At 51.5% G+C, this 27,897-nt stretch overlaps 1 protein-coding gene and 1 long non-coding RNA gene across 4 annotated transcripts in view; one reads left to right on the forward strand and one right to left on the reverse strand.

Moving 5' to 3' along the window:
• The window catches only part of EFCC1 (EF-hand and coiled-coil domain containing 1), a 42,351-nt gene extending 25,039 nt beyond the window's left edge, over nucleotides 1-17,312 (forward strand). The window contains exons 3-8 of one of the 2 annotated variants that reach the window (XM_044385100.3): nucleotides 6,362-6,519; nucleotides 8,503-8,647; nucleotides 9,833-9,998; nucleotides 11,833-11,973; nucleotides 13,563-13,632; nucleotides 14,482-17,312. In XM_044385100.3, the coding sequence (XP_044241035.1) occupies nucleotides 6,362-6,519; nucleotides 8,503-8,647; nucleotides 9,833-9,998; nucleotides 11,833-11,973; nucleotides 13,563-13,632; nucleotides 14,482-14,618 (817 nt within the window). In that variant the 3' untranslated portion in view covers nucleotides 14,619-17,312. The remainder of the gene's footprint in view (nucleotides 1-6,361; nucleotides 6,520-8,502; nucleotides 8,648-9,832; nucleotides 9,999-11,832; nucleotides 11,974-13,562; nucleotides 13,633-14,481) is intronic. The other variant, XM_026501461.4, reaches the window with a different exon arrangement.
• On the reverse strand, nucleotides 42-27,897 carry LOC125283793 (uncharacterized). Of its 2 annotated transcripts, none has more exons than XR_008959138.1 (4): nucleotides 27,777-27,891; nucleotides 26,418-26,617; nucleotides 25,521-25,687; nucleotides 42-4,345 (listed from the first exon to the last, which is right to left on the reverse strand). It is a non-coding gene; the product is annotated as an uncharacterized LOC125283793 (long non-coding RNA). The 2 variants fall into 2 exon arrangements; XR_007191793.2 differs by having other exon boundaries at nucleotides 3,886-4,402; nucleotides 27,777-27,897.

Consider the following 27,897-nt stretch of genomic DNA (forward strand, 5'->3'; position numbering starts at 1 on the left):
CTAGGGCCGATGGCTGTCAGATTTCCAGGCCCAGAAAATCCTTTTCTTTTTCTTTTTTTGAGATTTTTATTTCTAAGTAATCTCTACATCCAACATGGAGCTCAAAATCACAACCTCAGGATCAAGAGTCACATGCTCCACCGTCTAAGCCAGCCAGGCAGCCCTTAAGCCCAGAAAGTTCTAACAAAGCCTTTCACAAACCAGGATACTCACTACTGACATGACAGATTTGCAGTCAATCAAGAAACATTATACAAACATGTCCTATCAGATCAAACCATTTTAAATTGCCCTTTTAGGTCAAAAGCAGTAAAACCCAGTAATCCACTAATTCCATATGGCTCAACCCAATACCTGCAGAGCTCCACCGGCTTCCGCCATCTATGATACGTGGGGCCTTCCAAGGCCTGGTGACATAAGGGACGGCGCGACAGAACAAGGTCAGGCTTGGACCTGGACCCAGGTCCAGATCCCTGCTGGCCCCCAACCATCGCCGTGACTTAACCTTTTCTTCCTCTGAGCGATATCAATCTCCTAAGTCCAGGGGATGAGCAGTACCCAAAATAGCACACACAAGGCCCAGCCCAAAGTTGGGGCGTCCAATCAGGGTCTGTCCTGCCTTTTCTGATCTGCTGCAAGTCCTCTTCTCTAGCTCTACTGCCCCCCATCTGTACCCAAACACACCTGCTGCCTTCCCTCCTCCACTCAAGCCTCTTTCATTCTACTCAACCCCAAGTCCCCAAGTCCTCCAGGACACCTCTCCTGCTCTGCTGACCCAGTGCCCTCCTTGTCTGTGTGAGGGTCTGGCCCTGAGTCCAGTGGGTGTGGCCCTGAAGAGTGAAGGCTCTGGGCTCCCTGCCACGCAGCGGTCCCCTCAGGGCAGGGGCTGTACTCCTTCTCCCCACCCTCCTCCTTCCCACTGTTGTCCCCATCTGCACAAACCCCGGCAAAGGAGTGGCCACAATATAGCATGATGCCACGCCCTTTGCTGAGCAGCCCCCCTGCAGCACCCCTGGGCTGGGCACTGGGGTGGGAGCTGAGCGATGGGCCAGACTCTCCGTCCTCACGTATGACCTCCGCTTTAGGTGGCCAGGTGGGTGATGGCGCTTTTTACTGAGGGGAAGCAGGAGGAGCAGACAGAGAAAGACAAGGGTACTGTGAGGCATCAGCAATGCGTGTGGGACATCCGGGTGGAGATGCCAAGGCAGCAGTTAAGCCGGGTAAAGTTGTCGGAAGACTGGATCCCAGAGGCCAGAGCCAGAGACACATTTGGAAAGTCATCAGCACTTAAGGCCACAGCACTGGCTGAGACCCCTTATAGAGTGAATGGATATAAAGAAGTTCTCAGGTGGGGTCTGAGGGCACAGCAGCCGGCATAGAGGGGTAGAGATGAAGAGGAGGAACTAGCAAAGTAGACGAGGAGGAGTGCCGGGGAAGGAGGAGCTGTCTCCCGGAAGCCAGGGGAAGAAAGTGCCCGGGTGAGGGAGTCTTGTAGAGTTTACTGCTTTCTGTGTAGTAGTATTCATGAAATGTACACCAGGAAATGTATGCCAGGAAATGTACACCATGAAATGTACACCAGGAAATGTACACCGTGAAGTATATACCATGAAATATGCACCGTGAAATGTACACCATGAAATGCGCACCGTGAAGTGTGCACCGTGAAATGTGCACCGTGGAGTGTGCACCGTAAAGTGTGCACCGTGAAATGTGCACCGTGGAGTGTGCACCGTAAAGTGTGCACCGTGAAATGCGCACCGTGACGTGTGCACCGTGAAGTGTGCACCGTGGAGTGTGCACCGTAAAGTGTGCACCGTGAAATGTGCACCGTGGAGTGTGCACCGTAAAGTGTGCACCGTGAAATGTGCACCGTGGAGTGTGCACCGTAAAGTGTGCACCGTGAAGTGTGCACCGTGAAGTGTGCACCGTGAAATGTGCACCGTGGAGTGTGCACCGTAAAGTGTGCACCGTGAAATGTGCACCGTGGAGTGTGCACCATGACGTGTGCACTATGAAATGTAGTATTCATTTCACGGGCCAAACGAGATGAGCGCTGAGAAGCAGCCATTGGATCCAGCCTCAGGGCAGGGATGGGGGACAAGCTGAGACTTGGAACAGCAACATGTAGCAAAGGCAAGGCTTTCAAGAAGCCCCGCCCGCAGGAGACAGAGACCGCAGTAGCTGGGGGAAGCCCGATGGTGGGGAGGGTTATTTTGCTTGGTTTCTGGGTTTTGTATTAAGGTGGGGATATTATAGCACATTTATGTGCTTATGTGAGTGAGCCTCCAGACTGAATCAGCAGGGTGATGACAGACTCAGTTAAATACCAACTAGATAAGAGTAGCACTCGGTCTCCCTAGGGAAACACTTTCTCTGCAGCCACATTTTATTTCTTGGAAAATTCTGAAGTGTGTCCTCATCTGTCCCACTCTCCACACTCTGTTAGTGGCTTCCTCTTCCTGACATCATTGCATGTGGCCTGTAGGTCACCTAATGAGAACGGCAGCTGGGCTGGGTCATTGCAGACTTGCTTTCCAAGCTTCCCTCCCGCCCGGCGGGGCCGCTGACGTGGGCCTGGAGCCAAAGGCCCCTCAAAGGAACTGAGGCCAGTTCCTCCAGGTCTGCGTCGTGCGGCTTGAACAGGCTGTTTGGGCTCCCCGTGCTTCCGCTTCCTCATCTGCAGAACGGGGGTAATGGCAGTACCTACCTCATAGGGCTGATGTGGGGAACAGTGCCTGGCACCTACTAAGCGCTCTGTGAAAGGTTTAGTTGTTGTTAATGCAGGAAGTTGCACTTGGAGCAGGGCTTCTAAGACTCCAGTGGCTGTGGGGATGTGGGGAGTGTAGGGACCAGTGTGCCAGAGCCAGCCTATGCTAGCCGTCCCCTCCAACCCATTTTCCTTGTTGAAGCCCTTAAATAATTGGGGGAGGGGGAAGCAGCATCTCATAGTGGGAAGATGTAGATACTGTTGGGTTCAGCCTCCAACTCTATTCAGAATTCCAGCCATTGAAGTCCTTACCTCCTTACTACCTTTTCTGCCGGGAAGCTCATTACCTGACAAGACAGCCCATTCCATTCTTGGTCAGCAATCCCCGTGAGAAAGTTCTCCTTCGCAGTGAGCTAAAACTGCCTCCGTATGATTCTCCAAGTCTCACCTTTGCTTCCCCCCATCCTGATCAAGCATCACTCTCTGGGGCCTTATAAAGACTACTCACCTCCACCCTTGAGTCTTCAAACAGTGGCCCTATACCCTCGTGTCTTCTCTTCTTCAGGCTGTGGCCCAAGCCTTCGGACACCTCACAAGGTTTCACGCTTACGCGAGAATACCCACCAATGGGGTTTTCACATTGCCAGCTACCAAACCATATCCCCATTCTCAGCTTGCATTAGAGGGACGTGAATGCAGGACTTAAGTCAGAGTTGATGGCTCAGAAAACACAAAAGTTCAGGATTAGCCTGGCTTCAGGCAGAGCCTGATCCAGCAACTCGAATAATGTTATCAAGGACCTCGTTTCTATTGTCATCTTTAGGCTCTATCTGTAGCCTCCTGCATCTCTCGGCCATCCCCTGGGAGTCACCCATGGCTGTCACAGCTCCCCACCTCATCCTCACATCTCACCAGGCAGGCAGCAAGCGGGTCCGCGCGAAAAAACCCAGCAGTTCTTTGCGTGGCATTGGCTCTGTGTGCAGGCCTGGGTCAATCGCAGTGGCCGGGGCGGGATCATGCTAATTAGCGTGGGGAGGAGCCATGTGCCCCGCCCTCCTCTGAACAGCTGGGCTGCTTGTGGTAGAGGTGGGGGAGCAGGTGAGGTACCTGGGTGGCCGATGCCCCCGCCCCTACCCCCACCCCAGGCCTCAAGTGCAGCCCCGCAGATCCCCTTTTGTTCGGCTCTTTGGGACATTGAATCCACCTGACCAACCCTGGGTGCCCACACCTGCTAGAACTCTCTGCAGTGCCTCGTCCCCGTGTCCCAGTCACTCTGGAACAGCTGCTGTGGTTTCCCTGACACGCACGCAGCCAACGCTGCTCCTGGCCAAGCTGGCTCCTCGGGATACTCAGGCCTGACCCTGAGACCCCAAGCAGAGACGGGAGGCCCTCAGAGGTCATCGGCTCCAGTGGCCCACCTGCAAAACGGGGCCCAAGTCCCACTCTCAGTCGCTCGTTGGCAAGGCTGGGTTGGAACCAAGGACCCCGGTTCACCCTTGGTGTACGGCTTCTGCTTTTACAGTGGTCTGTGCGGGTGAAGACTGGCCGGTGACTCCAAGTAGCGACAATGTGAACGGAGCAGAGGGTCCTTCTTTTCCAGTAACATTTGGTCTTGGGAAATCCACTGAAAGGCATCTGCATAAAATGGGACGAAAGAGAGTGACCTGTGTCAGATTTCACTGAGGCTTCAACCTGAAAAATAAAACCAAAATGTAAGGAAGTGAGCGTATTGTACTCTTCTGTTAATAAAACCAGGTGATGTTTTCAACTACTCGTTCTTTTTTTTAATTGTAAAATTTATACATAACATAAAATTTACCATTTTAGCCATGTTTTAGGGCGCAGTTCAGTGGCATTAAGCACATTCACACTGTCGTGCAACCATCCCCACCACCCATCCACCGAAGCTTCTCATCTTCCCAAATGGAAACTTTGTCCACATTAAACACCAGCTCCCCTCCCCCTCCCCCCAGCCCCCTGGCAGCCACCGTCCTACTGTCTCCAGGGATTGGACTGCTCTAGGGACCTCACAGAGTGTTTATCCTTTTGTGACGGGCTTATGTCACTGAGCATAATGTCCTCAGGGTTCATCCATATTGTAGCATGTCAGAATTTTCTCCCTTTTTAAGGCTGGATACTATTCCATTGTTTGTAGAGACCACACTTCATCCATTCATCCATCAGTGGACACTTGCGTGTTTCTACCTTTTGGCTGTCGTGAGTCCTGCTGTGGACATGGGTGTGAACACCTGCTTGAGTCTCTGCTCTCACATCTTTGGGGTGTGTACCCAGAGGCAGTCTGCCGGATCACATGGCAAGTGTCATTTTCATTTTTCACTCATTTTTAAAGTAATCTTCGTGGCTGCGTCACCGTGCACTTATCCTTAGACTGTTTCTGGGTTGATTATGTCCCTTTTGGAATCGTTTTTCCAACAAAACTGTGTGAAAATACAATGGTGCGTCCTTAACTTCACGTTTGCTTATTTTTGCAGCTTAATCGTGAGGAGGGTCTCTTCTGCAAAAATATTTGAGATATTTGTTACTTTCTCTAAGGCTTTTCCTAGTCCTCCAAGTCCTCTTTTGGTGCTCCTGGCCCTTCCTAATCCTGTGGATTTTGTCTTATTCCGCTGTAGACTGGTCCAACTCCGCCACATCCCCACAGTCAGCGGTCCTGCTGTGATGCCCACGGTTCCCCAGGATCCCCTTCGCTGACATCCCAAAGCCTCTCCTTTTCCAAGATGCGCAGTTCCGTTTTACAGACCCTTTGTCCTGGGTTGTTACGTCTGATAGTCAGAGAGAGATAAGGAATGACAGATTCTGAAGAGATGAGAGACAGATGTTGGTGTAAAATGAGGAAGGTGGGAAGGACTAGTTTTCAATAGTGAATATTTTCATGTTATGATAGATTCGTTTTCATTTTTTCCTCGACTTTGTAACTGCAGTGACAAGGAAAATGAATATTCAAGAAGCGAGGACCCTAGACTATCCAGGAAATTGATTGATGAGGGTGAAGTAGGTTCTCCAAAGCCCAAAGAGAAGAGATACTTTCAATTTTAATGCAATTAAAAGTAACTGAAACAATGAAGACTTTTAAAAAAAATCTCACCCGTAATAAGAAGTCCAGTGGTGGGTAACGCCAGGACTAGTTACCTCAGCAGCTGAAAGATGGCGGGGCTCCTGTTTAACTACTCTGTAATTCTCTCCCCCATTTCCTCATGGTCTTAAGATGGCTGCCATAGCTTCCAACATCATAGCCGCATGACAACGTCCAAAGGCAGGAAGGAAGGGCATTTGCTTTCCTGATCTTCTTATTATAAGGGATACAAGTCCATTCCAGAGGCTTCTCAGAAGATTTTGCCTTTAGTCTCACTGGCTAAAATTGGGTTACAGCCTGTGCCCTCGCTGCAAGAGGTGCTGAGAGAGTGAGTGTCTGTCATGGAAGGCTGGCTCTAACATGCTGGCCGCCACGTAGGGAGTCAGTAGGGTCAACCTCAGAGACAATCCAGCATCTTCTTCAGGCCCATCAGACACAGCTTACCCGTGCAGAGTAAGCAGTGGAAGAGCATGGGCCCACATCCCACCCTCTCCTGCAGAAACCCAGCCGAGCCCCCTCCTCCCTCTCAACACCTGTGTCTTCTCCCCTGCCCACAGGTCGGAGGGCACTCAGCTCCCAATCTCGTCACCAGCCAGCCCGGAGCCAGAAGCCAACAGTGAAGACCCTGCGGACAGTGGCACCAGAAGCCCAGACGGCCCTCCAGAGGGCGCCTGGCCGTCAGACAGCAGTTCCGGGAGCAGACCCCCGGACGAAGGTTTGTCCCTGCCACACTCAGGTTTGCTGCCAGGCTCACAACTGGTCGGCTGTGCCCAGCCCTGTTCCCACGGCTGTCCGCACCAATGCTGCCATCCAGCCTCCACACAGAACCCCACTCTCCCTGTGTGCTGAGGCTGGGCGCCCGAGTCCACAGGCTGGGGAGCACACACACCGGTGGGAGAGGGCGGTTCCTAGGCGCAGGTTCCAGCTCAGTGTGGGAAAAATGTGTCCCCTTTCAGTCCCATGCAGGGAAGGGAGGTGCTCAGGGAACTGAGGGGGTGTGAGTGCCCCATCATCAGAGGTGTGTAAGCAGGGGCTGGTTGGTCACCCCTCAAGGAGACTACAAAGAGGCCCATCGTCTTAAGAACCTGGGCCCGGTGGGTGTGGAACCATCAGGTGCAAAGAGGAGCGACACTGGCTGAGAGGGTGCCCGGTGCTCCCCGGGCTCAGTCATGGGCAGGCGTGGAGGGGCTGCTGGGCGCCATCCTTCCTGTTCCTCTTCAGAACCCCTGGGGCACCAGGACGGTGTTGATGACCGTGACGGCAATGATACCACACACATACATGTACGTACACACATACACACACGCGTGTGAGCGCACACACACAGCATCAGGAAATTGCCAGGACGAAAAACAAATTCTCAATATTGGGGATACAATTCACACAACCAAAAAGTCATGGACCAGTCCCCTCCACCCTGGTTCTGTTTGGTCCGGGGCAGTTTCTATTGAAACAAAACAGAAGGGCCCTGAGCTCACCCAGCCGGGACAGTCAGGCTGGAGAGACGGGTGTCCCAAGTCAGGAGACCCGAGTCAGTGGTCCCCAAACCTGCCAGGTGGCCAGGATCACCCAGGAGCCTTTTAAAAATACAGAGGCCCAGGCCCAGCGCTGCTGCTTATGGTTCTCCTCTCCCTCTGCTGGGGGCGGGAGGACACAGCTTTGCTGCGCAGACACCATCTGTCAGCGAGGGTCAGGCCATTGTCGCTGTCAGACTGGCTCGAATTAATTAAAAAGTCCAAGTAGGCTTCAGGCACAGCCCATGTGGCGTGGAACCTCATCTCTTGCTGCCTTGTGCAGAAGGAGCTCCCCCAGACTGACCAGACAGCCCCCACGAGCTGCAGACCCACACCGTCCAACTCCCAGGTCAGAGGAACAGTGGCATTTCTCTTCTCTGGAAGTTTGAATCAGATGTTGGCCTGGTTCTCCTTGGCTCATGCTGGGTCCCTTGCCTTGGCTGGACTAGTCACGTGGCCGGGCAGCGTGCGCTCTGCCTGGCCAGGCTGGACTCGTGTGTCCCCTGGGCTGGGGTGGAGTGGGGAGGAGAGGGAAGGGCTTCCCCTGAAGAGACGGTCAGGGGCTGCCCCCCCTCCACCCGGACACAGAGCCTGACGCCGCACGGCCAGACACCGGAGGCCACGACAGACCCTGGGGTTTCCGATGTGCAACCAGACTGGAGCACCCCAACCAGACACGGCCACACTGGGGGTCACACAGAGTCACACGCGTGACAACTCTTCCCTTACAACCCCTCAAATGGTAGAGGCATGCAGCTCCCTGAGAGCTGGAAATCTGTTCAACCTGGTGCCCATGCCCTGCAGAGCCCCGACCCCAGCCCCATGGCTCCCCTGCCTGGGACTGTCGTATCCTAAAATGGAAATAATGCGCACCCCTGAGGGCACAGGCAGGCCCTGGCTGGTTGTGTCATCTTACAAAGTAGAGAAGGGAAAGGACTTCTTGCTCCCAGGGTCCCTGCGTAAAACCCCAGGGAGGGGCTCCTGGGCCTGGCACTTGGGAGGGGCCCCACCAGCCTCGGTGGCCTCACCTTGCAGGGATGGGGTGGGTGGGAGAGCGGCCATGTGGAAAAGGGGCTGATGGTGCCGGAGCCTGTCCCCCCTGCGTGACCCACCCGCACTGGCCGCTGGGGAGGGCCTCCGGTTTCCCTCCCTTTGGCCCCGGTACCTATCCCGTGCTTCTCCAGCAGCGGACGGGCAGCTGTTCCGCTCAGTGGAGGGCCAGGCTGCCTCCGACGAAGAAGAAGAGGCTGAGGAGAAGTGGCAGGAAGAGCAGAGGTCACTGGCAGAGGTCAAGACGCTGCTGGCGCGCCTCTCCGGCTGCGGGAGTGGGTATGTGGGCCGGGTGGGGGGCATCCAGGATCGGCGCTGGAGGTCCAGGCCCCTTCAGAGAGCTTGACCTTGGGGACCTGATTCAAGTCCAGGCCAGGTCCCCCCAGCTCCCCTGACACTCTGGCCTCTAGTCCACAGGAGGGAAGTGAGAAGACGCCCCCCAGCATGTGCAGGGATGAAGGGAGGTGAGCGACGAAGGCACACTTTGTGGGGGGCTTTAGTTCGCACTGGTTTCCTCCCACTCCCCTGGCCATTATCCCAAGACAGCCCAAAGCTCTAGTGTGACTCCAGGACATACCAGAACCTTCCTTACCCAGTTGCTCCGACAAGAAAGAGCGCTTACACTCCCTCCTCCAGCTGACCCCCTGGCTTATTTAATTCTCATGACCACCCTGGAGGGGAGAAAGACCCAGACGCCTGGGGTACCTCAGACAAGTTGCCCGACGTCTCTGAGCCTCAGCCTTCCCGTCTCTAAGATGGGCCAGTAACACTGGTCTGGCAGAGGTGTTGTGAGGACTTGCTAGCGAGGCGATAAAACGACCAACAGGTGCCCGATCCCCGTAGGTTCACCGTCAAGAGGCAGCACTGACCTTCATTAAATGGTACAGTGCTGACAGTTTTCCCGGGTTATTGTTCTCACTGACCCTTAAGTCAACAACAAGCATTTATTAAGCACCTACTATGTGCCAGGCAAACCTGGAGGCATTGAGAGAACAGCAATAAGCAAGACAGCACCCCACCCCCCAGAGCCCCTATTCCAGTGAGTGGTGACAAGTGTGAGAAAGAAAGGTGAAGCAGGGAAGGGACAGAGGGGGGTGCAGGGAGATGCTGGGGAGGCCGCTCTAAGGAGGTGCCATGTGAGCACGAGGGGAGAGCACTCCAGGAAGAGGGAACAGCAGGTACAAAGGCCCTGAGGCATGTTGGAGGGGCAGTGAAGGTCTACTGAGGCTGGAGCACGTGAGTGAAAACGAATGGCAGGGAGGTCAGAGAGATCACGGGGCAGACTGGGTGGGACCTTTGGCTTTTCCTCTGAGTAGGACAGGAAGCCATGGGGGGTACTGAGCAGGGCCTGCCATGGCCTGGCTTGGCTTTCAGGAGACAGACTCGGTGGCAACCCCCACCTTCTGAGGCTGGAGCAGACTCCACAGAGCCGCTCCGCAGTGCTGGTGCTCTCCTTTGCTGCAGGTGTGATGACCAGACAGCCAAGAAGCTCATGACTTACTTCGGCCACTGTGGCAGTGGTGACCACGCCTGCACCGTGGGACAGTCGGAGGCCCGCATCGCCATGCTGGTGGAGCAGCTGGGGCCCCAGGGCTGCCGTGGGAAGGCCCTGGGGACACCTGGGGAGGAGGTCAGCTGAGCCCAGAGGTCGAGGTCTGGACCAATGCTAGAGGCTCATAGCTGGAAAAACCCTGACGCATGTCAGCCGAGTCCTGGGCGCTGTTCACAGATGAGCAAACCAAGACTCAGAGAGGAGAGGCGACTTGCTTTCAGATTTAATGAAGAATATTTTGGTTGCAAGTTAACGGAATTATCTCGGATTAGCTTGAGTACAAAACAGGTATTTATTAGAATACGGAGCCGGCAAGAACAGCTTCAGAAGAACAGCCGGGGAGGTGAGCTTCAGGAACAGCTGGATCCAGTACTCGGACGAGATTGTCCCACTGGCCTCTACCTGCTATGTTTCTCCGGGTGCTGGCCTACTTCGCCCTACTTCACAAGGGCTTCCTCCATGTGGTGGTGAAAGAAAGGCAGGACCACGGACAGCTCTAGGCTCCCACTGGCCCACCTAAGAACGCCCAGGGGGATAAGAGCCCAATATATTAAATCTCAGGGGAGAACTCCAACTGGCCCAGCCTTGGTCATGTGCCTGTCCCCGGGCCAATCTCTGTGGTAGGCAGGCAGGGGTCAGGGATTAGCAGCTCCAGCAAAGTCAAATGAGGGGGAGGAGGGACACTTCTCTCCCCAGGAAAGTTACTGAGGGCATGGGAGGGAGCTGGCAGACAACACCACTAGCAGGGTGTCTCCATTTCAGTAAGAGCGCGTAGCATGTTTCTCTCCTGTCTCTACTGCATTCCACAGTAATCGAGCACGGAGTGCCGTTGAGAGTTACCATGTCGCTGAGCCCTAGCCCGCTTTGCTTCTGCACACTGGTTTTGATCTAAGATCGTTTTATATTGATATACCTGAAATTCTAAATCCATACTGTTTTTGACGTATCTGTGGTCTAATGTGCTTCCAAAGGGCATGGCCACCACCTCTTTTCTAAGTAAATTCCAAGGAAGCGAGGGGTTAGCAGAGTTACTGAGGCACATGAGTGGTGTCCCCAAGCCCACCTCCCAGTCCCATCTGCAGTGGGCGCCGGCACCGCCCTCTGTCCTGCCCAAAGCCCAGAGTGGACCCAGAGTGTCCAAGGGTGCCACACCTCCACCTACTTCTCTTCCCCTCCATCGGTGCCAAAAATAGGGACTGCCTCACATCCCTGCTTTAGAAGGCAGGTAGCCATTTGATGCTTTGTGACTGCCTGGCATCTGCCCCCTAGTGGGTATCCTGTTAGGACCCATGGTCTCAGGGCTCCCCTGGCCAAGAGTGGGCCATGATTCGCACTGGCCCAATCGGGCCCCCGCCTGGGGCTCTCCTTCTTGAGGGAAGTGAGAGAGTGGCTGCAGAGTGTCCTTCTCAGCTCTGACCTCTGGACAAGAGGCTTGAGACTGTCCTACCATCTCAACCCCCATTGCTGCCCCATCCCTGAGCTTCTCCAGCTGCCAGCCTGTTCTGGGAATGACCCAGAGCCTCCAGTGAATTCTCTTTCTGTTTAACTACCCAGATAGGTTTCTGTGGCTTGCAACCAAAAAAAATATATCAAAAAGAAAAGAAAGCAGATGGATAGAGAAGGGAAAATGGAGTCCTCAAATAGAAAACAAAATATGCATATCCTTACATTAACGCAACTCACTGTGTGGCCTTAGGCCAGACACGCAGTCTCTCTGGGCCTTGGTGCCACCACTGGGAAGATGGGTGATTTTATCTGCCCAGTCACCTGGCAGGCTGGTGGGGGGGAAGGTCAGATGAGATGACCTCCATGAAAGGGTCAAGGCAAGTCATGGGCCCTGCCTGGCAGTGGCCCAGTGAGTGCTGGGCAGAGGGCAGCAGGGTGGGTGCTGAGTCCCCGTTGGTCCCCGCAGGCGGAGCTGCAGCAGAAGGTGGAAGAGAACGAGCACCTGAGGCTGGAGCTGCAGATGGTGGAGACAGAGCGCGTGCGGCTGTCCCTGCTGGAGGAGAAGCTGGTAGACGTGCTGCAGCTCCTGCAGAGGCTCCGGGCCCTGGTAGGCGCACGGGCACGCCCAGGGCAAGGGGAGGAGCTCTCCCTCCGGAGGGAGCACTGGCCTGTGTCAGGCATCTGGCTCGGAGCTCTCCTCACGTTAGGCAGGTGTCACCCCCACTTTAAAGAGGCAGAAAAGGAGGCTCAGGGAAGTTATATTAAAAAGAAGGGAATGCTTCTCTGCCCTGCCCAAGGTGATATTATTCATTTTATAAAGCTGATATAACTTGGATTTCAAAACCAGAGAAAGATAAATAGAAGAAAGGAAAATTATAAGCTCATGTCACATTGAAACATGGGCACAAAACATTAAATAAGATTAGCAAACCAAATCCAGCAGTGTTTAAAGAAATGCAACATGACCAAGTTGGATTTAAAGATAATTTAAAGATAATTCAAGATCAAAAAACCTATTAACATCATATACCACATTGCAGATTAAAGGACAAAAACCATATGTTCATCTCAATAGGTATAGAAAAATCAGTCAGTCTCCTTTTATCATAAAACCCCTCAGCAAATTAAGAACAGTAAGGACCTTCCTTTACCAGATAAGGAGTCTCAGCCAAACTACCTCTCACAAACCTCACACTTATTGGTGAAATGTTAGAAGGAATGTTGCTAAAGTCAGAATCAAGACGAGCATGCATGTCATCACTGTTTGTACGCCAACTTAGAGGATCTAGCCAATGCAGTAAGACAAGAAAAAGAAAGAAAAGGTGTAAGGATTAGACAGGAACACAAAGCTATCAGTGATTATATATCATACTCATGTACACAGAATACCCAAGAGACTCCAGAGGAAAATTATTGTAATTTCTTGGCAAGATAAATAATAAAGTATCAGAACACAGAAATCAATTGTGTTCCTAAATAGCATCAGCAAACCATTAAAAAAATTTTTTTTGAGAGACAGTTACCTCGGGATTACAGCCACTATAAGGTGGAAGTAGGATTTGAACCCAGGTTGCCTGGGTTTTAAGTGGGCTCTTGCCTGTGCACCAGACTGCCTCAGACACAGAACTACCAAGTCTGCAGCCAGGGCAGCACAGCCCAAGAGAATGGCTGAGTGGCAGCCAAGGCCAGCAGACAGTGAAGGCGGTGGTCACCACCACAGCTCCAGGCCGTGCCACCTGGGGGTAAGAGCTGGTTCTTCCACCTCCTGGCTGGGTGGCTTTAGGCAAATTTCCCATTCTTTCTCAGCACTGTTTTTCTTCACTGGTTAAAATGAGCCTAGTAATGTAAGTTGTTGCAAAGATTAAATGAGCTAATGCATTAAAATGCTCTTATTCATGGCTATTTCCAAAGTGCCAACTTCTACTTTGGCACATAAATGGTAATCCAAAAATATGTGATCTTTGATGGAACGGCCACTGCTCTGCGCACTACCCCCCCCCACACACCAAGTCTTTGAGAAGTCCATCAGGCAGTGTGGCCAGGCCAGGGGTAGGGACCTAGGAAGCGATGGGGGTAGTGACTCCATGTGCCCCCAAGGAGCCTTACAGAAGCCTCTAGGGGCCACCAAGTCCCACCTGCCGAACAAGGACATGGCAGCCACAGTGCAGTCCAGCCCTGTCTCCATTTCTTTTTAAGAACATATCGAAAAGAGCCCTGGGGAAGATTTTGCTGAACACGCTGGATGCTTGCAAGGACCCAACACATGGTAGGAGAACTCCCCCATCTTTCAGAGCCTGGACAAGCGTCTGGAGAGCTGCCTGACCCAGCACTCTCTGTCCTGAGTGTCTTGTTTGCGAAATGCCACTGTCATTACTGCCCTGACCACCCATGAAGTACATAGTCAGGAACAGGCTTCAGAAAGTTAAAAATGCTATTTGATGTCCCAGGGAGAAGAACTAAACAGAAGCCAGCATGGTCAAACCCCCACGGGAGCTAGGCAAGGTTCCCTGCTGTCAGTTCAGTCGCTGGGCTGAGTGTGGGCCAGGCTCTGCGGAGGCACCTCACGTGCTCTCAACTCCCTGAGTCATGACAAAAGCCCATTGGAGAAGGTGCTGTTCTTGTACCCATTCCACAGATGGAGAGACTGAAGCAGAGAAAGGCCAAGTGCCAGCTGTACCCAAAGCCTTGGGTCTGTCCCTTAAGCACTACGCTCCATGGCCCCCATTGTTTAGACAAAGTTCAGGATTTCATCAGTGCCAGATTGTGGCTGGTGAAATCAAGAGGAGCCAGGCCAAGCTCTCTCCTCAAAGGGCCTCACACACTAATGGGGCGACCAACTGGTGATGAGCCTTTGCTCGCTGGCCTCACAGGGCATTGCTGGGCAAGGCTCAGGTAGGTCTAGTGCCCTGAATGGTCCCTGGAATTGACAGGGAGGTCAGAAATTGTGTGCTAGGAGTCCCCTTCTCTGGGGTCCTCAGTGGGAGAGAGACAAGAGGGGGAGGCAGCTGGGCAGGACTGGGCAGGACTGGGGAAGGCCCCAGAAAGGAGGAAGAGTGGCTATGTGGGCCACGGTGAGCAAACTGAACTGCCCTCGCTGTCCATCCTTTCCTTCCAGAGGGGAGATCCGGACCCTCCGCCATCCTGGATGCCCTGCACCAGGCTTTGGCTGGCTGTGAGCTCCTGCGGAGAGAGCCCTCAGCACTGGCCTCCACAGCGCCTGCACTCACCAACCCCCTCCTCATCTCCTGCTGAGGCCACTGGCCCAGCCTGTGGGCACCTTGGTCAGCCTGACCTCCATCAGACCAGCCTCCAGATCAGCCTGACCACCACCAGACCAGCTTCCATGACCAGCCTGACCACCATCGGATGAACTTCCATGGCTAGCCTGACCACCATCACATGCTCAGAACCTTGGAGACCCTGACTCCTTCTGAGACTGGGCTCAACCCCGGAGCCTCTCACAACAGAGCCTGGCAGACATCCTTTCCTTGAGTTCCTCCCAGGATCCCTCGCAGCCCCTGCATTCTTGCTGCCACAGTTCACATTCAAGCCCTGGGGCTGCTGGATTAGCCCACACCTGCTGTTGCCTCCCCTGCCCAGTTTGTCACACAGCCCAGCCCAGAATCCCTTCCCTGGGTTCCTGGGGTCTTTTCCCTCCCAGCACTGTCCCCTTCCTCTCACTGCTGTGATCAACTTCCAGGCCACACCTGGCACACTGGGGAATTCCCACACCCCCAGAAGTACTGAAGACCAGGCAGAGGGCTGGGGGGACACAAGGCAGGGGTGATTACTGCAGGCTTCTGGGTGGAGGCTGCCCTTGAACTAGCTCTAGAAGAGAGGTAGGATTTAGATGGACAGAGAGAGGAGGGAAGGGTATTTAATGTGAGGAAACAGCAAGAGCAAAGTGTAGTGCCAGAAAGGGCTCCCATTAGTACAGTACCTGGGACACCTCTTTCCCAAGCATATAGTGGGTACTGGATTTCATGGGGTCACAGGAAGGAGTAAGACAAGGTGCCTGGTCTCATCTACCTTACCATCCCACAGGAGAGAAAGATACATTGGCAAATAGTGCGATATGGGTGAAATCAGTGCCAAATCGAGGTAAAATATTTGTGAGAGTCCAGCCAAGAGGGGTTCATCTGAGCCAAGGAGGACAGACGCACAGAGGGAAACTGTAGGGGTGAGGCAGGTGCCTAGAGGGACAGTAGCAGGTCATGGGGGGGACTCAAAGGCAGACGAGGATCTGGGACTTGCTCCCACAGGCAATCGGGAGCCATTGGGGGATTCTGAGCTGCCTCATGGAGGGTAGATGGAGGGGAGTGAAGAAGAGGCAGCTGCAGGACTGCAGGAGGAAGGGGGCACTAGGAGCCTGGAGCCAGAGCTACAGGGACACAGAAGGGGATCATGGGAGAAGGAGGATCAAGGGGTACCCAGTGGGGAGCCTGGGAGCAGCGGGCACTCCAGGGCAGGGCAGCAGGGACTGGGGACAGATGATGCCTGGCTGGCATTCCTGACCTGTCTGGCCTCAGACACTCAGCAGCTTGGATGGGGGGCAGGAGGCGTCAGGGAGACACTGCAGGCTCCTAAGCACAGTGACACAGGCCCATGCTTAGTTTCCCTATGGTTCCTCTCGGAGGGGAATAAGAGACCAAGGCCAGTGGCCATTTCAGAAGGGCCACCTCACCTTTGGTCCTGTCAGATGGCCCAGTGGGCAGGGCTGGGCACTGAGGAGGCTAGTCTGAGCAGAGAGGGCTGCCCCCAGCTTGCTCCTCTCAGCTCAGGCTGAGCCCACCAGGCCCTCCTCCTTTAGCTGTGCTGCTAATGACTGCATGACCCAGGTGAGCCCCACCTGTGCCCCTGCCCAGTAAGAAGGGTCAGCTGTTCCATATCCTGACCATGGTGTCAGTCACGGGAATCTACACGTGTTAAGATTCATAGAGGGGCACCTGGGTGGCTCAGTTGGTTAAATGTCTGCCTTTGGTTCAGGTCGTGATCCCAGGGTCCTGGGATCGAGCCCTGCATCAGGCTCCCTGCTCAGTGGGGAGTCTTCTTCTCCCTCTCCCTCTGTGCTTTCTCTCTCACTCACTCTTGCTCAAATAAATTAAAAAAAAAAAGATTCATAGACCTATGGGGCGCCTGGGTGGCTTGTTGGCTGACTCCTGAATTCGACTCAGGTCATGATTTCAGGGTCATGGGATGGAGCCGCGTATAGGTCTCCACCAGTCAGTGGGGAGTCTGCTTGAGATTCTCTCTCTCCCTGTGCCCCTCCCCACCTGCTCGCTCTCACTCTCTGTCAAATAAAATAATTTTTGAAAAAATTTTTTATGAAAATAGAAAAAGATTCATAGACCTCAAAAAAAGTCAACTTCACTGTATGTTAATAAAAAAGAAGAGGGACCAGAAGAGATATTCCTGGAGGAATCTGCAAACAGGCAGAGAAGGCTCCTGTAGGTTACAATTACACTAAGTTCATCCTCAAGATTTCCCTAAATCTTCTCTTACCGACTGCCCAACCATCAGTGGTTCATCACCACCCTTGTATGCCCCTCATCTCATTGGAAGCAAGTTGAGATGGATTTGGATATAGAAATACCCAACATCACACAGCAAATCAGCAGCAAGCCTGGAAAGGGGCCTGTTTTCTGCCCACATCTCTTACACTTTCTACCACAGCCAGCCATCTCTAGCTAGGAAACTCTGGGCTCGCTAAGGGTTTGGGGTTTGGATTAGTTATGGTACGGGCTAAACTACCTTGATAAAGAGACCCCAAAATACTCTGGGTCAAATAAGATAAAACTTTATTTCCCTGCTGTAAGAGTCCAGAGGTAAGTGGTCCTGGTTGGCAGAGCAGCTCTGCTCTGTGCGGTCACCCAGCGACCCAGGTCCCTTCCACATTGTTGCTCTGCCATTCCCTAGAGTTATGTCCCCCCTTGCACAGTGGAAGCCAATTCATCAGCATTGCATCTACCTTCCAACCCACAGGAAGGAGGAGAGGGGAAGGGAAGGGAAGGCACTCTGGCTCACAAGGCTTCTACTCATAACCCACCGGCCATGCCTAGCTGCAAGGGAAGCTGGGAGATGTAGTCTGTGGCTGAGCAACCATGTGCCCAGTTTCCAGTCCAGCATGTAAGGAGCTTGGAAGTCACCAGTGCATCCAATGACAAGTAAAAAGCTGAACACGCTGAAAATTCAACAACTCCTCTTAGATCCACGAGAAATGAGGTTGCAGGACAAACAGCCATCCCCAAAATTGGAAACAGACTGGTGAATGCAGAGAATTACAACTTGCCAAAGAAGAACTCACCTTCTCTGGAACCAGTACCAGAATAGGACAAGCTGAACTGTAATCAACAAATTGGTGGAGGCTCACTGTGGACAAGTATAGGGAGTTAAACGCCCCAGGGGGACCCAGTCACGGGGGGTGGGGTCCCACACCTTTGTGAGTTTTACCTTCTGAAGTTCTACCAGGTCCTCACAGGGAAAATCAGAGGGAAAAAAACCCTCATGCTTCTCACAGTGGGAAGGGAAGTAACCATTTTGAAATATGCCAGAACATTCTATTTTCCTTACCAAGGCCTGCCCTTAAGAGAAACTATTTTACCAGAGCCTAACCTATTGGGGTTTTATCAGAGTTTATATTAATTCCAGACAGAGCAGACTTCAGAGCAAGGACAAAATCTGAGGGACAAAGGGAGGCATTACATAATGATAAAGGGTCAATCCTTGAGGAAGATATAACAATCCTTAATGTGTATGCACCTAACAACAGTGTCAAAATATACAAGGCAAAATCCAGTAGAACTGTGAGTTGAAACAGATGAATCCACTATTATATTTGGAGACTTTAACTCCCCTCTAACAGAAACGGACATATCCAGCAGGCAAAAAATCAGTAAGGACATAGTTGAACTCAGCAGTACCTTCAACCAACTGGATCTAATTGACATCTATAGATGACTTCATCCAGCAATTGCAAAACGCGCATTTTTCTCAAGCTCACACGGAATATTCACCAGGATAGACCAGATTCTGGGTCATAAAACACACCTCACAAATTTCAACATATTCTGTATGCTCTCAAACCATAATAGAATTAAACTAGAAAGCAATCAACAGAAATAGGCAGAAAATCCCAGAATATATGGAGATTAAACAACACAGTCCTAAATAACACAGAGGTGAAAAAATAAATCTTAAGAGAGACTTAAAAATACTTTGAACTATGGGGCGCCTGGGTGGCTCAGCTGGTTAAGTGTCTGCCTTTGGCTCAGGTCATGATCCTAGGGTCCTGGGATCGAGCCCTGCATCGAGCCCTGTGTGGGGCTCCTTGCTCAACAGGGAGCCTGCTTCTCCCTCTCCCGCTGCTTGCCACTCCCCCTGCTTGTGCTCTCTCTCTCTCTCTGTCAAATAAATAAATAAAATCTTTAAGAAAAGTAAAGGAGTTTTTTTTTTTAAGATTTTATTTATTTATTCGACAGAGAGAGAGACAGCCAGCGAGAGAGGGAACCCAAGCAGGGGGAGTGGGAGAGGGAGAAGCAGCCTCCTAGCAGAGGAGCCTGATGTGGGGCTCGATCCCACAACGCCGGGATCACGCCCCGAGCCGAAGGCAGACGCTTAACCACTGTGCCACCCAGGCGCCCCAGTAAAGGAGTTATTTTTAAAAAATACTTTGAACTAAATGAAAATAAAATATAATCTACCAAAATTTGTGGGATGTAATGGTTAAAGGGAAGTTTATAGCATTGGATGCATATTTTGGAAAAGCAGATGTAAAATAAAAAATCTAAGCTTCCACCTTAGGAAACTAGAAAAAGAAGAGCAAATTAAATCCAAAGTAAGCAGAAGAAAAGAAATAATTTTTAAAAAGTAGAGGAGAAATCAATGAAATTGGAAATAGGAAAACAGTAGAGAAAAACAATGAAACCAAAAGCTGGTTCTTTGAGAAGATCAATTGACTCAATAAGCCTCTCACCAGGCTAACTGAGAAAAGGAGGGAGAAGACACACTGCTGATATCAGAAATGAATGAGGACATATCACTGTAGATGAACATTCTATGGATAATAAAAGAGTATTATGAATAACCCCAAGTCTTCAAATCTGCTAACCTAGACGAAATGGATCAATTCCTTGCAAGACACCATCTGCCAAAACTTGCACAAGAAAAAATATGAATAGGCCTGTATCTATTAAAGAAACGGAATCAATAATTAATAACCTTCCCAAAGAGAAAGCACCAAGCCCAGATGGGTTCACTGGTACATTCTACCAAACATTTAAGGAAGAAATTCTTCCAATTTTCTGCAATCTCTTCCAGAAGATAGAAACAGAGGGAATACTCCCTAACTCATTCCGAGGCCAGCATTACCCTAATACCCAAACTAGACAAAGATATGATAAGAAAAGAAAACTATGGGGCTGTATCTGTCACGAACACCGATGCAAAAGTCATTTAAAAAATTAACAAATTGAATCCAACAATATAGAAAAAGAATTCTACACCGCAACCAAGTGGGATTTATCCCAGGCATGCAAGGCTAGCTCAACATTCAAAAATTAACTAACGTAATGCATCACTCCACAGGCTAAAGAAGAAAAATCACATGATTATATCAATAACTGCAGAAAAAACATCTGACAAAACCCAACACCTATTCATGAGAAAACAATAGTAACAACCTGTCAACAAACTACACACAGGGAAACTCTTCACCCTGATAACATCTCCAGAAAATCTAGAGCCAACATTACACTTCACGGAAGGAAACTAGATACTTCCCCACTAAGATCAGGAACAAGGCAAGGATGTCCCCCCTCTCCACCCCTTTTCAGCATCTTGTTGGAAGTCCTAGCCAAGGCAAAAGACAAGAAAAAGAAATACGAGGTGCTATGGACTGAATACTCGTAACCCCTCAAAGTTCATATGTTGACACCCTAATCCCCAGTGGGATAGTATCTAGAGCTGAGGCCTCTGGGAGGGAATTTGGTCATGAGGGTGGAGCTCTCGTGATAACTAGTGCCCTTAGACATGAGACTGCCTGCTTCACCCCTTTCTCGGTCTCCGCCAGCCCAGGATACAACAAGAAAGTGGCCATCTGAAACCAGGACGAGGGCCCCCACCAAGAACCCAGCCATGCTGGCACGCTAATCAAGCCTCCAGAACGGTGAGAAATGAAGTTTGTCGCTTAAGCCGCCCAGTCCATGGTGTCTTGTTACAGCAGCCCAAACTAAGCCAAAAGGTACACAGAATGGGAAGGAAGAAATACAACTGTCTTTGTGCACAGATGACATGATCATGTAAGTAGAAATCCAAAAGAATCAACCAGAAAAACAAACCCAGGAATAAGCAATTATAGCAAGACTGCAAGATACAAGGTCACTACACGAAAGGCAACTGCTTTCCTATGAACCAGCAATAAGCGGGTAGAACTTGACATTAAAAAACTCCACACCATTTATGTTAGCATTCCCCAAAATGAAACGCTTAGCTGTAAATCTAACAAACTATGTGCAAAATCTATGTGAAGAGAATTACAAAACGCTTATCAGAGTTTTGAAGAAATCAAAGAACTAAATAAACGGAGGCATCTTCCACGTTCGTGGACCGGAAGACTCAGTGTTAGCAAGATGTCAGTTCTTCCCACTGATCGCTCCCCTCAGGGCAGCCCCAATCCAACTCCCAGCAAGTTACTCTGCGGATACTGACAAACCAATTCTAAAGTTTATACGGGGAGGCAAAAGACCCAGAACAGCCAACGTACTATTAAGAGAACAACAACGTTGGAGGACTGACACTACCCGACGTCAGTTCTTACCATAGAGCCACAGTAATCAAGATGTGTGACGCTGGCCAATACAACAGTGGAACAGAATAGAAAGCCCAGAAACAGACCCACACAAATACAGTCGACTGATCGAGCTCTGACAAAGGAGCAGAAGCAATACAAGACGAAGACAGACTTCTCAATAAATGGTGCTGGGACAGATGGACGTCCACATGCAAAAAAAAAAAAAAAAAGAATTTAGACACAGACCTTACACAGTTCACAAAAATTAACCCTTCACGAAAACTGAAGTGAGTCATAAACCTAAATATAAAAGGCAAACCTACAGAACTCCTGAAATAGAACACAGGAGAAAATCTAGGTGAACTTGCGTATCTTATGACCTTTTAAAATACACCAAACCCATGATCTTCCAAGAAGGAACTGATACCCTAGAATTTGTTAAAATTAAAATGTCCTGCTCTGAGAAAGACATTGACAAGAGAACGAGAAGAGAAGCCACGGACTGGGAGAAAGTATTTGCCAAACACACATCTGATAAAGGTCTGTTATCCGGAACAAAGAGCTCTTAAAACTCAATAATAAGAGAATCAACGACCTCATTCTTCTTCCAATGGGCAGAGGCCCGGGACAGACAGCTCACCAAAGAAGATACAGAGACGGTCCGCCGGAGAAGATGCTCGCCGTCCGCTGTCGCTGGGGACGCCGTCCGCTGTCGCCGGGGACGGGCAAGCCAACACAAGGGGGCGCCGCTCGCGCCTATTAGAACGGCCAGAATCAGAAAGGCTGACAGCGTCGGATGCTGGTGAGGATGCGGAGCAACGGAATTCTTGTTCCTCGCCGACGGGAGTGCCACTTCGCTGGCTGGGAGAGCCACAAGCGGGGCGGCCACTCTGGAGGGCAGTGCGGCATTTTCTTAAAAACTAAACATACTCTCCCCACACAAATCCAGCAGTCACGCTCCTTGGTATTTACTCCAAATGAGCTGAAAGGTACGTCCACACAACCCCCACGCGGGTATTGACGCAGCTTTATTCCTAGTCGCCAAGCCTTGGAAGCGGCCACGATGTCCTTCAGTGGGGGATGGATACATAAACTGGGGCAGATCCAGACAACGGACTATTACTCGGCACTGAAAGGAAACGGGCGGCCAAGCCCCCAAAAGACAAGGAGGAAACGTCCCTGTGTATCACTAAGTGAAAGGGGCCATCTGAGAAGACTGCATTCCGTATGAGTCCAGCTATATCGTATTCTGGAACAGGCAAAACCACGGAGTAAAGAGATCACAGGTGGCCAGAGGTTGGAGGGGGGAGGGATGACGGGGTAGAACCCAGGGGAATTTAGGGCAGAGACTACTCTATATGAGACCCCAATAATAGGCATACTTGTCGAAACCCATACACCCCAACAGTGGGCCTTGCAAACCGTGGACTTTGGAAGATGACGATGTGTCCACGCAGGCTCCTCGGTTGTTATAAATGCACCACGCGGGTTTGGGACGGCGATAGTGGGGGAGGCTGTGAATATGAGCAGGGACAGGGAGCAGAGGGAACTCTATCCTTGGTGCTCAATTTTGCTGTGAACCTAACTCCTCTTCAAAAACTAAGTCCACTGAAAAAGAAGAAAAGGGAGAAGGGGCACAGAAGGTCTCTCAGCTGTGTTTGCAGTCAGCCCTGGCATCCGGTGCTTCCCGGCCCCTCAGCCTTGCTGACTTGCCCCTCGGCGGCCTTCCTTTTGCCCAGTGGGGAGAGGCTGGGACCTTCTCAACTTCAAGACCTTGAACTCGGGCGTGACCTAAGCATCTGCCCGATGCTGTGCTCTGGCCCAAGGTTGGCCTGCTACTCCCAGCCCAGGGGAACCTGGCCCACTGCCTCAGGGTGAGATGTCCTGAGAGGACCACAGGACTTCCCTGGAGAAAGGCCCGGGTCAGGGACCAAAGGCAGCATCAACATCTGTGACCAACAGAAGCCGGGTGGGGCCAGGGTGGGCAGCGTTCCCTCTCACCTCCACCTCTGACTGATGAGGGCCCTCGTCCACAGCCACGCAGCTCAACAGCAGAGCCCGGATCCAGGCCCCGGCCTGTCCCCGTGATAAGCAGGAGGACCTGTACTGAGCACCAGGGCCTGAGGCCACTGACGGAAAACACGGTCAAGGTACAATCTCACAAAAAGACGGGGTCCCCCTTCGCTGAGCTGCAGGCTGGGGTGATGTCTCCAGGGGGTTAAATCATGGAGCCCAGGGAGCTGCCATCATGGGAAACCTGGGGTTTTCTCTGGTCAGAAGCAAAGTGAATGCACAGTTCTTGAGAAGCCCTCACCACAAACAGGTTCTCCCCTGATATTTGGGCCTGAGCATCAATCACAAGCCCGACCCAGAAGTTTCCTGTCAACTGAGGCTCCTGGGAGCTACCATTGACTAATTCATCCTTGCTAGATGCTTCTCAATAAAGCTTTAGCTCTTCCTTGAGAGCAGCCTTACAACTATTCGAATTTGAACATTTCCTATTAAAATGTCCAATGTCTTCGATAGTCTTCCTTGAAGATGCAAAGCCGGGCTCCCTTCCCTCTGAGCACGAGCTAGACTTAACAAGGACAAGGTTAACAAGCCAGAATTGATGGTGTGACCTCTGCTACTTGGTCATGAGACGAGGCCCCGTGGCTCCCTCCTTGCTGTCCATGTCACGAGGACCCCCAAGCATCCTGTGGAGAAGGCCGTGTGACAGGAGATCCGAGTCTCCTGTCGGTAGCCAGCAAGGACCTGAGGCCTCCAGCCAACAGCCAGCTCACACCTCAGAAGCATGTCCCCCCGCCCTAGTCAAGTCTTCCAGCGAGCGTGCCCAGGCTGAGATCCAAACTGCAATATCCAGAAAGCCGCTCCCAAGTTCTCGACCCACAGAAAGTGCGGGTTAATAAATGAATACACGTTATTGCTGCGAGCTGCCAGTCTGGGGTACACGTTATTGCTGCGAGCTGCCAGTCTGGGGTACACGTTATTGCTGCGAGCTGCCAGTCTGGGGTACACGTTATTGCTGCGAGCTGCCAGTCTGGGGTACACGTTATTGCTGCGAGCTGCCAGTCTGGGGTACACGTTATTGCTGCGAGCTGCCAGTCTGGGGTACACGTTATTGCTGCGAGCTGCCAGTCTGAGGGAAGGTTTGTTATATAGCAAGAGATAACAGATTTCCTAATTTAAAAAAACAGGCTTTATCAGAACACAGGATAATTCAGGTGTGTTTGCGGTGGGTGTTTGGCTGTACCTTTGGAGGCCTGGCAATAATCACTAGACCAGCAGTCTGCAAGGAGGACAAGGGTCCCCCAGGCCCAGAGCTGCCTGAGTGACAGCATAACACACCCTGGCCCGGAGGGCAGCAGGAGGGGTCTGGGGGACCAGCGAGGCAGGGGAGCAGGCAGTCAAGAGTCAGGGAGGTGCCAGGTAGTGGAGTCCGTGTCAGCCAGGCTCCAAGGCCCTGGGGCATGTTCCGCTGAACAAGTTCAAAGTTAAGACAATTATGAATTTCATGACAGCAGCCACAGAGCATTAAGCCCCAATCGCGGGGCCTTTCTGGGTGGGGAGCCCTTGCAGCTGCACTGGTTGCATGCCCCGAAGCTGGCCCCGGGTGAGCGGAAAAGCAAGGAGGAGGCAGGGAGTGGGACAGGAATCTCACGGAAAATAGGAGAACTGGGTGGGTATTTGTGAATAGCCTTCACGTCTATCACTCTTCTTTGGCCTCTTTTCTAAAAAGGCTTCTTTGGGATTGTTCAAATGGTCTGAAACTCGTTAAGAATGTTTTTCTGGGGGGAAAAAAGTGTTTTTGTAGGAATTTCTAATTAACACCCTCTCTCACCTGGCAACAAAATCGTTCTGTTGACCTGAAATTGCTCCCACTTGCCCAAATATCCTGTAATTTCGCACTCTAGCCACTAGGTGGCGAGCGCACTCATTGAATAGAGGAATAAACAGGCTTCAAAATCCCCCCTAGCGCGAGGTGGGCGAGTCCGGGATTGAACTCAATTGAACGCCCCACCTTATAGATATTTGCCATATCTGTGCACCACGTGTGCTATTACCAACTCAATATTTTCCTTTGAATCAGCCCACTTTTTAAATTTATGTAAATGATTTTAGGAAGGAAAGCTGATATGCTCTAATTTAATTGAGAAAGCAGTCCCACCTGCCTTACAGAGACGGTAACAGCAAGTTCACAGAAAATAGAATGACCTGTTAACTTCCGACCAGATGCATTTGCTGAGCCTGAGGGGTCATGGGTCAACGCCCCAGTGGTCAGGGGTGCCAAGCTAGACTGTTGGATCCATTCAACCAAACAGAAATCCCTCCGACACCACAGACAGATCAAAGGGTGCCAGGCCCACCTCTTATACCCTGACAGCATCCAGGCAGACCCTCGCCGGTGGCTGGCTGACCCCGCACAGACTGCTCCAGGCTCCACGCAACATGTCTCGAGCGCCTCGTACTCACTCAGCCTCACGGCTTCGCAGGGGGCTGGTTCTTTTATTCCTCCATTTTACAGATGAGGAACCTGAGGCAGAGAGAAGCAGAGACTATTTCCCAAGATCATGGAGTTAGTACGTTAACAAAACCGGGGTCCAAAGCCAGGCAGGCCGCTCCACAGCCTGGCCCCGAACAGCTTTATGGATAGAGATGTGTGTCTGCAGAAACCAGCCAGCAGAGTTTCTGGTCAAAGGGGCCCCAGCAGCTGGGGCAGGGGTGACCCATTTACCCCTGGTTGCACACGGGCTAAAAACGCTAGGTAGTAGTTTCCACTTCTTACTCTCCTCGGCTTCCTGTGAGAAGAAGGACCTAGGCCCCCCTCCCCCAAGTAAAGGGTTTCTAAGCAGCTTCCTTTATAATACCGTGACCAGACCAAGGCTGTCTCCTTCGGGTCAGGGAATGGGAAAGGAGTGAGTCCGTCCCTCGTCTGTCTCAGTATGTATATCGGAGGCCTATGTACCACCTGAAATCAGAGACCCAGCCAGCCTTCAGCTGTTCCTCACTCTGTGACGCTCGTCCACTATGCCTCGGGGCCTGGGGTCCCTGAAGAGCAGCTGGGCTCCTGGACAGACAGACGGGCAAACTGCAGAGCCACTAACTCTGCGGGAGCAGGTCAGGGAGGGCTTCCGGGAAGAGGTCATGCCCTGGGTGAATCTTAAAGGAAGGAGTGTGACAGGAAAAAAGTGGGGGGGTAGCAGAAAGAGAAAGGTGCAGAAGGGAAACCAGCATGTGGGTGGTGAGTAGCAACAAAGACCTACCATGAAGCTTCAGGTCAGGGAGAGATGACAGGGGAGCCTGGATTGGATGGCCAAGGAGAACTCTGCCGAGGAGCTGGATTTCATCCGAACACACCGAGGAGCCATGAAGATGCTGAGCAGGCCCGTGTCAAGGTCAAACCTTTGTAGCCAGAGGCAGAGACGCATCCAGGAGATAAAAGTCCTGGAGAGATACGGACTGGCTGGAACCAGAGGAGAGATGGTCAACAACACTGACGAACGTGGACTAGGTGCTAGGCATTGGTGTGGTTATAAACAGCAGTTCACAAAACAGAGCCCCTGTCCTCTTGAAGTTCACTTTCAGTGGCACAATCATTTAAGAAACGCATAGAAATTTAGGGGCACCTGGCTGGCTCAGTCGGGGAAGCGTGTGACTCTTGATCTTGGGGTGTCAGGATTGTGACTTCAAGCCCCACGTTGGGTGTAGAGATTACTTAAATAAAAATTTTAGGGGTGCCTGGGTGGCTCCGTCGTTAAGCGTCTGCCTTTGGCTCAGAGCGTGATCCCGGCGTTCTGGGATCGAGCCCCACATCGGGCTCCTCTGCTGGGAGCCTGCTACTTCCTCTCCCACTCCCCCTGCTTGTGTTCCCTCTTTCGCTGGCTGTCTCTCTCTGTCAAATAAATAAATATTTTAAAAAAATTTTTTTAATGCTTTTAAATGCACAAAATTTTAAAAACAAGATAATCTTAGGTCCTATCAAGTGCTATGGAAGAAGGAGGTCACTTGACCTGAGACATGAATGATGGTCAGGAGGAAGCCATGGCAGAGTTTGGGGGAAGGGTGCCCCAGGCAGAGGGACCAGCAAGTGCAAAGGCCCCGAGGCAGGAAGATAATGGAGTGATTGAGGAACAGAAAGAAGGTCAGTGTGGCTGTAGATAGCAAGCAAAGAGGAGAGTGCATTGCAAGGTCAAGAACTAGGTGGAGGTCAAGCCACAGAGGGCCTCATGAAACACGGAGGAGGTAGGAATTCATTCTGGTTGCAACGGGAAGCCAAGGGAGCTAAGAGAAGACCTGGGCAGCGGCCGTACAATGGGTCAGTTCTGAGCATATTTTGGGGGCTGAGACAGCAGGAATTACTGATGAGTTGAATAGCAGGTAGAGCCAAATCTTTGGAGGAGTTTTGTGGTGGAGGCAGGAAAAGTAGTGGTAACTGGAGGAAAATGTGGTATTAGGGTTTGTTTGGTTTTTTTTTTTAAGGACAATACTATAGGCCATTTGTGATCTAATGGGAATGATCCAGTAAAGGATAAATTCGATGATGCAGGAGAGTGGGTAGCCGTGGGAGCAACGTCCTTGAGAAAGTGAAAGATGTTAGCCTTAGAAATAAAACCACCGGTTACCTTGCCAGCAAACGGGTTGATTCGGGAATAGCAGAGAACTGCAACCAGAGACAAGCAAAGCACCGCAAAACCATAACCAAGCGCACAGAATAAGGAGAGGAAGGGTCTTTTACGGAGGAAG

Source organism: Ursus arctos, unplaced genomic scaffold (assembly GCF_023065955.2).
Source record: "Ursus arctos isolate Adak ecotype North America unplaced genomic scaffold, UrsArc2.0 scaffold_14, whole genome shotgun sequence".
Lineage (NCBI taxonomy): Eukaryota > Metazoa > Chordata > Mammalia > Carnivora > Ursidae > Ursus > Ursus arctos.